A 14,256-nucleotide genomic window follows, 5' to 3' on the forward strand; every position below is an offset into this window, starting at 1 on the left:
TCCTGACCTCGTGATCCGCCCGTCTCGGCCTCCCGGGTTTACGCCATTCTCCTGCCTCAGCCTCCCAAGTAGCTGCGACTACAGGCACCTGCTACCTCGCCCGGTTAGTTTTTTTGTAGTTTTTTTAGTAGAGACGGGGTTTCACCGTGTTAGCCAGGATGGTCTCGATCTCCTGACATCGTGATCCACCCATCTCGGCCTCCCAAAGTGCTGGGATTACAGGCTTGAGCCACCGTGCCCGGCTCTGAGTAGTATTTTTAATAGAGACGGGGTTTCACCATATTGGCCAGGCTGGTCTTGAACTCGTGACCTTGTGATCCATCCCTCTCGACCTCCCAAAATGCTGGGAGCTACCATGCCTGGCCACAAAAATCATTTTTTATATGACTTTTTCCTCTTTATTTTTTTCATGCAAGAATTAATGGCTATTTCCACAACATTGTTATAAAAACCCAAATTGAGCAAAAAAGAAAATGTTAGCCAATTTTTTTTTTTTTTTTTTTGAGACGGAATCTCACTCTGTCACCCAGGCCAGATTGCAGTGGCATGATCTCGGCTCACTGCAACCTCCACCTTCCGAGTTCAAGCGATTCTCATGTCTCAGCCTCCCAAGTAGCTGGGACTACAAGCATGTGCCACCACGCCTGGCTAATTTTTATATTTTTACCAGAGACAGGGTTTTGGCATGTTGGCCAGGCTGGTCTCGAACTCCGGACCTATAATGATCTACCCACCCCAGCCTCCCTAAGTGCTAGGATTATAGGCATGGAGCCCTCACGCCTAGCCTCCAGTTTTCTTTCTAGTCAGAAGGCCACTGTTTTTTGTTTTTGGTTTTGTTTTTTTAGTGTGAATTACATTTTTTTTTGCATGAACTCTGAGACATGGTTTTTAAAACGATGATGACTGTATTGTCTTTCACTTCCACAGGATTTTGACTTTTCCTTTTGCTGAGAGGATACAGAAAGCTTTAGCTCACAAAAGCAGGATATTGTAGGCAGAATTGGATCTCCTTAGTACGTTTGACAGGTGCTGTGAGGTGGAGAGAAACCTGATTTCGTCAAGAAAAACCTAAGATCATCAAGTTGAATTCGTATCAGATCTTTTTTTTTTTATCTTCAAGTTAATCATTCACTTTCTGTTACTACAGTAGAACATAAATTAGGTATAGTAGATAAAATGCAATTAGGAAATGCAGGTGAAAATTATGAGCCAAGACAGCATTCTTTCTTGCTCTAGTCTAGTCTAACTAGCCTGTTACCAACACCAGGGACCAAGAAGTTGCTGAATAAATGTAGTATTTTGAGTTGAAGATGGAAAAGGATCAGTATCAGCCTAAGCAGGAACTCAGCATACTGGGGCTACAAGCCTCTGATGTTGAAAGAACTCCTTATCCACAAGCTATTTCTATACCTATTCTTTTTTTTTTGAGATGGCAGAGTCTCACTCTGTTGCCCAGGCTCGAGTGCAGTGGCGTGATCTTGGCTCACTGCAAGCTCCACCTCCTGGGCTCACGCCGTTCTCCTGCCTCAGCCTCCTGAGTAGCTGGCACTACAGGTGCTCACCACCACACCCAGCTGATTTTTTTGTATTTTTAGTAGAGACGGGGTTTCACCGTGTTAGCCAGGATGGTCTCAATCTCCTGACTTCGTGATCCGCCCGCCTTGGCCTCCCAAAGTGCTGGGATTATAGGTGTGAGCCACCGCGCCTGGCCTTCTATACCTATTCTAACCAGGTCAGTTGTGCTTCCAGGATCTCTCTAGCTACATATAAACAGAAAGTTTATTCAAATGATTTAGCATGAAAGGTAAGGATTATATATAATATTTTTCTAGTTTATTATAAGGTAACATAAGAGGTTTCCAATAAAAATAGTATAGAAGTGTATAAAAGAAAAAAATGAGCTTTACCCATTCTGCCCTTTTTCTGAATTCCCTTCCTGGTGATTTTCTATAAATTTAATGTGCACATGTATACACACGTATATATATTTGATTTTTACAAAATTGGGATCACAGTATTGCTGCTCTGTAATCATTTTATATATATGTGTGTGTGTGTGTGTGTGTGTGTGTATACACTTAAAATACCTTGTTTTTTCTTTGTTTGTTTTTTTAGAGACAGGATCTTGCTCTGTCACCCAGGCTAGAGTACACTGGTGCCATCATAACTCACTGCAGCCTTGAACTCCTGTCTCAAATGATTCTCCTGCCTCAAACTCCCAAGTGTCTAAACTATAGGCATGTACCACAATGTTTGGCTAATTAACACATTTTTTTAGAGACAAGGTCTCACCCAGGATGGTCGTGAACTCCTGGCCACAAGCGACTCTCCAACCTTAGTCTCCCAAAGTGCTGGGATTACAGACATGAGTCACCATGCCTGGCCCATATCTTGTGTTTTTCGATGGTAGTACTGTAGTCATATCTCATTCATTTTAAAGCTGCATAGTATTCCATTGTGTGGATCTGTGATAACTTATTTAACCATTTCCTGAATGGACATTTAGGTTTTTATTTTACCCAGCATTGCATTGTTTTTCCCTGTAATACGTTTGCACCCTAGTTTAAGTTTCTACCAGTGAAAGTAAATGGACTTGTAAAGTTGTATTTCAGTGCATCTTTACTTGTAGTAGACAACCATCCTAAAGTCTTGAGGTTTCAGATAGTAATAATTCAGTAAACTTCTATTTAGATAATCAATAATCCTATTTATAGTCTCACCATATTTTTTATTTGAGGTCTTGGACAAAGTTAGGCATTAATCACCTTAGTGTTCTTGTTTGCTTTCTCTCTCCCTCTCTTTCTCTCTTTCTCTCTGACACAGTCTCACTCTGTCACCCAGGCTGCAGTGCAGTGGCACAGTCTTGGCTCACTTACAACCTCCACCCCCAGGTTCAAGCAATTCTCGTGGCTTAGTCTCCTGAACAGCTAGGATTACAGGCATGTGCCTTCATGCTCAGCTAATTTGTTTTTATATTTTTAGTAGAGGTGGGGTTTCACCATGATGCCCAGGCTGGTCTTGAAGTCCTGAACATGAGCGATCCACTGGCCTTGGCCTCCCAAAGTACTGGGATTACAGGCGTGAGCCACTGCGCCCAGCCTAGGTGAAGTTTTTAATCCCTGCCCTCTGGAGCCTATGCCCTACTCTGGGAAATGGAGTGAAAAATACACATGTTGAAGGCAGAAATATCAAAGAAAGAAGTGGGTGAAGGAGGTGGTGGCTTGTCCTGGGGTGCTTATTTCTCCTTTCCATCTCACTGATCAGCTCAGCTATTTCTTCTAAGTGACAGAAACCTAACTGAGGGTTGGATTAGTCTGGAAGTATATACAGTCATGTGTCACTTAACAAAGGGGAAATCTTCTGAGAAATGCATCCTTAAGTGATTTCATCATAGTGTGAACATCATAGAGAGGTAGGCAAACCTAGATGGTATAGCCTACTATACACCTGGGCTATATGGTATAGCCTATTGCTTCTAGGCTACAAACCTGTACAGCATGTTACTGTGCTGAATGCTGTAGGAAATAGTAACACAAAGGTAAATATTTGTGTGTCTAAACATATCTAAACATACCAAAGATATAGGAAATAGGAAAAATACGGGATAAAAGATTAAAAAAATGGTACACCTGTATAGAACACTGCATAGGCCATAGGAGCTTGTGGGACTGGAAGTTGCTCAGGGTGAGTTAGTGAGGGAGTGATAAGTGAATGTGAAGGCCTAGGCCATTATTGTTTACTGTTGCAGAATTTATAGACACTGTACACACAGGCTAAACTAAATTTATAAAAAAAAAAAGTAATCGCACCTATGACATTACAGTGGCTACAGTACCACTGGATGATAAGAATGTTTAACTTCTACTTTAATCTTATGGGGTCACTGCCATATATGTGGTCTATCATTGACCAAAACATTGTTGTGGGGTGCGTGACTGTGTTTCAGTTCTTTTTCCTCCTGGGAGAAGAAGGCCTTCCTGGAAACAAATGGAGAAAGGAGTAAGCATTCTCCTAACCATATAACTTCTGTTTTGTTGAACATTATATATTTTGAGAAATTAAATTCCATTTTAAAGTCAGGCAAGGCTTACAAAGAACTCATGGTGAATCTTTCCAATTTTTGCTTCATAAAACCCTCAGATTGCACACGAGAATTTCCAAAAATTGTTATCATTTTTAGTTTACTAAATTATAACCTAAACTTTAAACATAGTTTTTAAAATTGCCTTACATTGTACAAGCTCTATGGAAAACAGTATAGAGATTTCTTAAAGAATTAAAAATAGAATTCCCATTCAATTCGGCAAACCCACTGCTGGGTATCTACAAAGGAAAATAAATCACTATGTGAAGAAGACACCTGCTCTAGTATGTTTATCACAGCACTATTCACAATAGCAAGTTAAGGAATCAACCTAACTGTCCATCAATGGATGATTGGATAAAGAACATATGTTATATATACCATGGAATACTACTCAGCCATGAAAAGAAGGAAATCTTGTCTTTTGCAGCAACATGGATAGAACTTGAGGCCTTTATCACAACTGAAATAATTCAGAAACAAGGTCAAATGGTGCATGTTCTCACTTATAAGTGGGAGGTAGAGAGTGGGTACACATGGACATATAGAGTGGAATAACAGACACTGGAGACTCTAAAAGGTGGGAAGGTAGAAGCAGGGGAGTGAAGGTTGAAAAATTACCTGTTGGGTACAGTGTCCACTATTCAGGTGATGGGTAAACTAAAAGCCTACAGTACACATATATCCATGTAACAAAACTGCACTTGTCACTGCTACATCTATAAAGATAAGAAATAAAATAAAATGCCTTATTTTAATATGCAGTGGCTAGCTTATCTTATACAACTAAAATAGTTCAGGCCAAATGGAGAGCCCTTGTACTCTATGCCTTTATGAGCTTCATTTATTCCGCATGTATATGTTGGACTGTGTGTTAGCATAACAAATAGAGCAATTACAGGGTCGCTTCCTCCAGGAGACGACAGTGAGTGGAGCAGACTGTTAAATTAACAGGTAATTATGATACAGTGAAATGCTGTATTAGGGTGAGAACAGTCTATAACTGTATTGCCTCACATGGAATTTAACACTGAAGAACCACTGCAGTCCAGCCTGGGCAACACAGTGAGACCTCATCTTTAAAATATATATGTAAAAGAACCACTTAACAGTTCATAGGTAGTCTTTGCTTTTGCTTGGCATTGTAGGATTGTAACAATGATCATGCAAGCTGAAACCATGCAAAGCAAAAATAGTCAATGGGAAAAAGTACAAGTATTTCATTACCTTCAGAAATTTTTGTCAAAGTGGTGCCCAAACAGGGACTTTCAGGGACAAACAGAGACCTGAAGGGACCTAAAGAGACCTGCAGGGACAAATAGAGATAAGTAGGGATAAATAGAAATGGGGATAGAGTTAAATAGAGATTTTTTGGCAAAAGTCATCTTCACTTGCAAGGCATTACTGTAGTCCCAGGAGTTGCTGATTTTGATTGTGAAGAAGACATTCCGGTAGTCGTAGTGTCACAAGATCTTTGGGGTTTTGAACCAGGAGAGTATATTGCACAACTATGGCTTGTTCCCTGTAAGTTGCACGCTTCTCCACTAAGGGAGAAGTGAGGGAATCAAGGATTTGCAAGTACAACTAGGAGAGAGATTTTTCTATCACAACCCACAGCATTTAATGGACCCACCTGTACAGTACAAATTTAAGTTCTTAAGGATCATTTTTGTTGTTGTTTTTTTTTTTGGAGACGGAGTCTTACTTTGTTGCCCAGGCTGCAGTGCAGTGGCATGATCTTGGCTCACTGCAAGCTCCACCTCCTGGGTTCACGCCATTCTCCTGCCTCAGCCTCCTGAGTTGCTGGGACTCCAGGCACCCACCACCCTGCCGGCTAATTTTTTTTGTATATTTAGTAGAGACAGGGTTTCACTGTATTAGCCAGGATGGTCTCGATTTCCTGACCTCATGATCCACCCGCCCTGGCCTCCCAAAGTGCTGGGATTACAGGTGTGAGCCACCGCACCCGGCCAAGGTTTTTTTTTTTTTTTTTTTTTTTTTTTTTTCCCCGCTATATTGTTGCATGAGAAGGATGATGCAGGAGAAGGATGAACTTCAATTTGCTTTCCCTGTGCCTTCTATTAATCAGAAAGAGCCTGCATCTCCTTATCAATGAGAAGTTTTACCCCACGGTAATTAACCAAAGAGGCAGAAGCTGAGTTACAGCTTGTGGAGCAGATGCTTCGGCATGCCTCCTGGCCACAGCCACAAAAGCCTTTGCTTCTGTTTCCATTGATTTACTAACATGGGGACGAGGGTATGTGTTTTTGCAGGAGATGAACAAACTGTGTGGGTGCCCTCAAGGTGTGTGCGACCACAGAACAGGAGACTAGAGGGACCCATGGATCCCAACCATGGGCCTGGTTTCCCCCAGTACATGCTGAATGTGAAGACGGAATGAACCACCAAGGCTACACATTTTGCAATTGCCTTTCTCAATTAATTCAAAAAACAAAAAGGGAGAGATGTTGCAGGCCGAAAGAGTGAGGGTCGTGATCAACTCAGTATACCACTGGAGGGTATATGAGCAAACAGCAAACTCTTCTCATAAACGCAGAATGTTGGCAAACCGACAAACTGTCTGCCAACCAGAAGGAATGCTGAAGATAGTCACGACCCAGGCACAAGTGTTTCTTGTGATGAGGCACATCTGAAGCTTGTTAGCAATAATGTGAACCTGTGATCAGTTAAGCAGCTGACCAATCGTTTCCTCCTCCTCCCTGCTCTTTCTACCCTATGAATACAAAAGGCTGTAGAAGCTCAAGGCTGCTGCTTTTGCTCACTAGAAGCAGGGAGTCCTGTTCCCCTGGCCCCTTCCTTTAAAACAGTTTCTTTTGTTTTAAGTTTTCATTTCTGCGTTCATCTTCCTTCCTTCAGTCTCCTAGATGTCGGTCAAAGAGTACAAAGTTTCATTTAGACAGGAGGAATAAGTTCTGATGATCTATTGCACAGCATGATGGCTATAGTTTGTGATGCATTATGTATTTCAAAATAGTGAAAATAGTGGATTTTGAATGTTCTTACCTCAAATAAATAATAAGTATAAGAGGTGATGGATACATCAGCCTGATTTCATTATTCTACAATATATTTATGTATCAAAATATCACATTTTACCCCATTAATGTATACAGTTATTTGTCAACTAAAAATAAAAAATTTAAAAACTCAGTATTGAAAATTAAACTTTTATTTTCATGTGAAAAGTGTGTCGAGTCATTCGATTAGTGCTTGCCTTCTCATTGTATACCTTATGATATGGAGCAAGCATTTTTCCTATACCTTGTTAAATTGTCATACTCCTTTCTATGTTTGGATCAGCTTCCAACATTTTATCTTTTATACTTTCAATGTCATGAAATATTTCCAAAAGTTTCTTTCTTTCTTTCTTTCTTTTTTTTTTTTTTTTTGAGACAGAGTCTTGCTCTTCTCATCAGGCTGGCGTGCAGTGGTACAATCTCAGCTCACTGCAACCTCTGCCTCCTGGGTTCAAGCAGTTCTCCTGCCTCAGCCTCCTGAGTAGCTGGGATTAACAGGCACCCGCCACCATGCCTGGCTAATTTTTGTATTTTCAGTAGAGACGGGGTTTTGCCATGTTGGTCAGGCTGGTCTCAAACTCCTGACCTTGTGATCTGCCCACCTCAGCCTCCCAAAGTGCTGGCATTACAGAAGTGAACCACTACACCCGGCCCCAAAAGTTTCTTTAATGTGAAATTTTTTGTGGGTGTCACTTCCTTTGGGATATCTTCATCTTCTTTGTCACGTGTACTTTCCTCATTATGTTAAGTTTGCCTTCAGTAAGATCTTCTGGCTTTCTGTAGTTTCTAGAATGGTGGCAGTGTCATGCATTCCCCTTTTATAATTCCCCTGATATGCAATTCTAATTTCGCTTCCAGTGTTACAAATTTTCATTTCTTGGTCTCATTTTTCATGTTTGTTGACAGTCCCTCCTTAGATTATGTGTTTTTGTAAAATGTCACTTGGGTTTCTTGTTGAAAAACCAGGAGGTGACACAGCTATATTCTTTGCTGTCTGAGCTCTTCTGAACTGAAGAAGAGATGCAGAGTGGCCATTCACTGATAGATGTTGGAAGAAATGACATGATTAATCACTGATTAATCACTGATCTTGATGTGCATCTGTTATTTATGATTTGTGGGTTGGAAAGCTAGCAGTGAAGTTTGCATGTTATGCAGTTACAGTTAATATACCGTGGTTATTGAAATTTGAACCATGTTGTTGAGAGACTGGTGTCTTTAAGCTAAGCTAAGAAATCAGAGCATATTAGAGCAGAGCAAAGGAAGGACTGTCTCTACTTCCATTTCACCCTTCTTAGCCATTGTGCTATTATTCTCAAGGAGAAGGAGGGAATCATTTTATTTCTACGTATGTTATAAATCCTATAATACATTATTATTTTTGCTTTGAACTATCACTACCTTTTAAAGAGATCTGAATAGAAAGAAGAAAAATCTTTATATTTTCTCACATAATTACTATTTCTGCAACATAGACCTCATCTCTACTTAAAAAAAAAAAAAAAAAAAAAATGGGCCGGGTATGGTGGTTTATGTCTGTGGTCCCAGCCACTCGGGAGGCTGGGGTAGGAGGATCAGTGGAGCCCAGAAGGTCAAGGCTGCAGTGTGCCAAGATCACCACTGCACTCCAGCCTAGGCAACAGAGTAAGACCCTGTCTCAAAAACAAACACACAAACGAACCGTTTTTAGTTCTCTTTCTTCTGTGTATTTTTAGATTTTTATCTGGCATAATTTTCCTTCTACTTGAAGGGCTTCCTTTTATCTTTTTTGTAGTGCAGAACACCTTGATGAATTCTTCCAGCTTTCATATGGGTGAAAAAGTCTTTATTTTGCCATCATTTTTGAGAGATATTTTCACTGGGTCAAGATTTCTAAGTTCACCATCTTTTTCATTGCTTTTAGTACCGTAAAGATGTTTCACTGTCTTCTGGGCTTGCATTGTTTCTGAAAGAAGTCTTTATCTTTCTTGTTCTATATTTAATGTGTTGTTTTTCTCTGGCTGCTTTTAAGATTTTTCTCTTCATCACTGGTCTATTTAATTATATCATCAGTGTCATTTCTGGTTCCGGTTTTTTTTTTTTATACAGGGTCTTGCTCTGTTGCCCAGGCTGGAGGGCAGTGGGGTGATCTCAGCTCACTGCAACCTCTGCCTCCCAGGTTCAAGAAATTCTCCTGCCTCAGACTCCTGAGTAGCTGGGATTATAGGCACACGCCACCATGCCTGGCTACTTTTTGTATTTTTAGTAGAGACAGGGTTTCACCATGTTGGTCAGGCTGTTCTCAAACTCCTGACCTCATGATCAGCCCGTCTCAGCCTCCCAAGTGCTGGGATTACGATTATAGGTGTGAGCCACTGCATCCGGCCTGGGTCTGTTTTTATTAATTGACTTTTCTCCTCATTATGTGCTGTTATTTTCCTGTTCCTTGGCATGCCTGGTAGTTTTTTTGTTGGATGCCAGATACTAAATTGACCTTGGTGCATGTTGGCTATTTTTATATTCTTATAAATATTCTTAGGCGCAAGAGACTGAGACCATCCTGGCCAACATGGTGAAACCCCATCTCTACTAAAAATACAAAAATTAGCTGGGCCTGGTGGCGCATGCCTGTAGTCGCAGCTACTTGGGATGCTGCGGCAGGAGAATTACTTGAACCCGGAAGGCGAAGATTGCAGTGAGCTGAGATTGTGCCACTGCATCCCAGCCTGACGACACAGCAAGACTCCGTATCAAAATATATATATATATATTATATATGTGTGTATATATATGTGTGTATGTGTATAAATATATACATATATGTGTATATATATAAAAATAAATATACGTGTGTGTATATATACACATACATATACTCTTGAGCTTTGTTCTGGGATACAGTTAGGTCACTTGAAAACAATTTAATACTTTAAAAGAGGCTTGATCTGAGCAGCCTTTAGTCTGGTGAATTTTGCCTCACTGCGGAAGCCATCTGCTTCTATGTATTTTACAGAATGCCCTGTGAAAGGTTTTCTTCTGCTGGGCACACTAACAGTTCCCAGTGCTGTGTGAGTGCCAGGGTTTGATCTTCCTGCCCATTTTTGGTGGTTCTTTCCTCTTTGATTTATTCCCAAGCATCGATCGGTACTCAGGTGAAGGTTCAAGAGAGACTCTGCAGATCTCTGGAGTTCTCTCTCTCTGTATATCTTTTCTCCCTATCCCCTGGGCAATCTCACTGCCTTGGCTCCCTAGACTCCCAACTTCATCTCTTCCACCAGGGAGACTTTGGTCTCTGAACGTGTTCCCCTCCCTTGCTGCAGTCTAGAACCTCTCTCCAGGCAGCAAGCTGGGGAAATCCAAGGGCTCATGTTTGTTTTCACTCTCCCAGAGATGACCATCCAGTGCTACTTGATGTCCAGTGCCAGAAAACCATCGTTTCATATATTTTGTCCAATATTTTAGTTATTTCAGGATGGAGGGCAAATTCAGTTTCTATTATTCCATCTTGTCCAGAAGCAGAAGTCTTAATTCAGCTTTTTTTAAGACATGGGAGGCCGGGCGCGGTGGCTCAAGCCTGTAATCCCAGCACTTTGGGAGGCCGAGACGGGCGGATCACGAGGTCAGGAGATCGAGACCATCCTGGCTAACACGGTGAAACCCCGTCTCTACTAAAAATACAAAAACTAGCCGGGCGAGGTGGCGGGCGCCTGTAGTCCCAGCTACTCAGGAGGCTGAGGCAGGAGAATGGCGTAAACCCGGGAGGCGGAGCTTGCAGTGAGCTGAGATCTGGCCACTGCACTCCAGTCCGGGCGACAGAGCGAGACTCCGCCTCAAAAAAAAAAAAAAAAAAAAGACATGGGAACATACATGGCCAGGTGCAGTGACTTGTGCCTGTAGTCCCAGAATTTTGGGAGGCCAAGTGGGAGGATTGCTTTAGCCTGGGAGAAGTTCAAGGTTACAGTGAGCTATGATTGAGCCACGGCACTCCAGCCTAAGCAACAGGGTGAGACCTTGACTCTAAAATAAAAAATACTTCAAAAAATGGAAGACATGATATTTTTTTAAATATTATTATTGTTGGAATTTGGACAACTCGTGAAGGCATATTTATTTGTTCCCTAGCTATTTACTTCTCAAGGTATAATGTGTTCACTGCATCTCATGAAGGCATATTTACTTGTTCTCTGGCTGTTTCTCCTCAGGGAGTAATGTGGTCATTGCATCCCGTAAGTTGGAGAGATTGAAGCCTGCGGCAGATGAACTGAAGGCCAGCCTACCTCCCACAAACCAGGCACGAGTCATTCCCATACAATGCAACATCCGGAATGAAGAGGAGGTAATGGAGATCTATCTGTATCGTTTATTCATTCACTATAATTTGCAGTAGTGGTTCTTAAACCTGGCTGTGCTTCAGGTTCTCCTATTGTAGCTGTCTTAGATGAGGCTCATTAGAAGCAGAGGCTGTGAAGGAGATTCTCATGTTAATGATTTACTGAGCCAGTGACTACTGGAGAAGGAGAGGAAGGGAGGCAAGAGTGTAGTGTGGTCTCAGGTAGAGATGGCCTTTTGCCCTTTAAGTCATTTTTTATCTTTTTTTTTTTTTTGAGACAAAGTCTTCCTCTGTTGCCCAGGCTGGAGTGCAGTGGTGCAATCTCGGCTCACTATGACCTCCACCTCCTGGGCTCAAGTGATTCTCATGTCTCAGCCTTTTGCCCTTTAAGTCATTTTTTATCTTTTTTTTTTTTTTGAGACAAAGTCTTCCTCTGTTGCCCAGGCTGGAGTGCAGTGGTGCGATATCGTCTCACTGCAACCTACACCTCCCGGGTTCAAGCAATTCTCCTGCCTCAGCCTCCTGAGTAGCTGGGACTATAGTTGCATGCCACCATGCCCAGCTAATTTTTGTATTTTTCATAAAGACAGGTTTCACCATGTTGGCCAGACTGGTCTTAAACTCCTGACCTCAGGTGATCTGCCTGGCTCGGCCTCCCAAAGTGTTAGGATTACAGGCGTGAGCCACCATGCCTGGCCCCTTGAGTCATTTTTTAATGTTCATTTTAATCTGATTTCATCAGTGTTTATTCTGGGTTGGTAGCTTACAAATTAACATATGACAGAGGCCTGCCCTACTCAAGGGTGTTCCAGGCCCTTGGATCTATCTTGTCGTCAAAATTACAATTTTAGCTTTGTGATGTGTGGGTATTGGGTGCTGGTACATTACTCATTGGTGTAGGATTTTTAGGGTTATTCATTGCTGCATGTTCATTCATTGTGGTACTTGGAGTGACTGTGAGAGATTGCAGACTCTGTCTAGAGCAAACAATCAGGTGAGGTAGCAGGTTAGGCTAGTAAACTTTTACTTTTAGTAACTTCCAATGTTCTTCTTTAGGTGAATAATTTGGTCAAATCTACCTTAGATACTTTTGGTAAGATCAATTTCTTGGTGAACAATGGAGGAGGCCAGTTTCTTTCTCCTGCTGAACACATCAGTTCTAAGGGATGGCACGCCGTGCTTGAGACCAACCTGACGGGTACCTTCTACATGTGCAAAGCAGGCAAGTACCATCAGTATCCACAAGTCACCACGTCTTTATTTAGAGATCTCAGGAATCCTATGAGGGACTCAGAAGCCCCATGTCATTAACATTTGTTGCCTAGATTTTCTCACTTACAACATAGGAATGTAAATTGGTACATTTCGGTATAGTAATTTGGCAATATTTATAAAATGTGGATATCCATCAATCTCACCATTTTATTTCTTGGAATTTATTATGAGGAAATTAGTAATGATCTGTACATAGATTTAGCTATAAACTTGTTCATAAAATTGGAGAAAACTCTCACACTTATTTTGTTTTTAAGAAATGAATCTATTAAATCTTTTCGCAGAACCAATAAATAAATTCAGGGAGAATACCAGAGACAGCGTCTGTATGCTCTCTAACAACTAATTAGCATGCATGTATAGTCTTTGGATTAAAGGTTGTGTTTCGTGGATGGTTTTGAGACAGAGTCTTGCTCTGTGGCCTAGGCTGGAGTGCAGTGGCCTGATCTCAGCTCACTGCAAGCTCCACCTCCTGGGTTTACGCCATTCTCCTGCCTCGGCCTCCCGAGTAGCTGGGACTATAGGCGCCAGCCACCACGCCCGGCTAGTTTTTTATTTTTATTTTTATTTTTTAGTAGAGATGGGGTTTTACCGTGTTAGCCAGAATGGTCTCGATCTCCTGACCTCATGATCTGCCCGTCTCCGCCTCCCAAAGTGCTGGGATTACAGGCTTGACCCACCGCGCCCGGCAAGAGATTCTTTAAAAACTACCCAACTCTTTCTTATGATGAAAAATACAGACCAAGTACAACCCTAACTCAAAGGGTCTTCATGCCAACCTGAATTAGGCTTTATATTCTTGGTGTCTACAAGTCAGAGGTCTTGCAGACATCTCTACCTGTCTAGCAGAATCAAGCTCTGTATAAGTTGCGATACAAGCTGGGTCGTTCCAGTAACATGAGTTGATTTTTCTCACATAAAAAGTCCAGGTAGGTAGTCTGAGGATTACCTGGTAGTTTCATAATCATTAGGGACTGAGGATCCTTCTTATTGCTCTACTGTTCTTGACCTGTGATTTCCATTGCATGATTGAAGAGGGCTGCTCCAGTTCTTGCTATCAAATGTGCATTGCAGACAGCAGGAATGGGGAAAAAGTGTAATGCTCACCCATTCCTTTTATGGGCACCATCTGGAAGTAGCACCATGATGTTTGCTCACATTCATCGGCTAGAATTCAGTTAAATGATCATACCTAGCTGTAAAAGAAACTGGGAAATAGAGTCCTTAGGTGGGCAGCTATGTGCCTAATACAAATTCTATTTCTGTGGAAGAAAGGGACACTGAGTATTGGGAAACAACTAGTGGTCTCTAACCCAAGCTGTATAGCTCGGTGCTTTCACTCCTTGTAACGAGCAAATCAGCAATGTCTTACCAATCCAAGATTCCTTGCTAACAACTGTCAATTAAAAGTCTACAGAATTGAAATTCAGCAATGATTTTTATTAGCCAAAACTGGCTTGTAAAGAATACAAGGCCAGCCGGGCATGGTGGCTCATGCCTGTAATCCCAGCACTTTGGGAGGCCGAGGCGGGCGGATTACCTGAGCTCAG

The 14,256-nt window shown here is 41.7% G+C and overlaps 1 protein-coding gene across 1 annotated transcript in view; it reads left to right on the forward strand.

Annotated features, from left to right (window-relative positions):
- PECR (peroxisomal trans-2-enoyl-CoA reductase) overlaps positions 1-14,256 on the forward strand; it is a 49,380-nt gene that overhangs the window by 7,058 nt on the left and 28,066 nt on the right. The window contains exons 2-3 of the mRNA XM_011932304.1: positions 11,304-11,437; positions 12,488-12,653. Coding sequence (XP_011787694.1) covers positions 11,304-11,437; positions 12,488-12,653 — 300 coding nt within the window. The remainder of the gene's footprint in view (positions 1-11,303; positions 11,438-12,487; positions 12,654-14,256) is intronic.

This window comes from Colobus angolensis, unplaced genomic scaffold (genome assembly GCF_000951035.1).
Source record: "Colobus angolensis palliatus isolate OR3802 unplaced genomic scaffold, Cang.pa_1.0 Scaffold95, whole genome shotgun sequence".
Classification (NCBI taxonomy): domain Eukaryota; kingdom Metazoa; phylum Chordata; class Mammalia; order Primates; family Cercopithecidae; genus Colobus; species Colobus angolensis.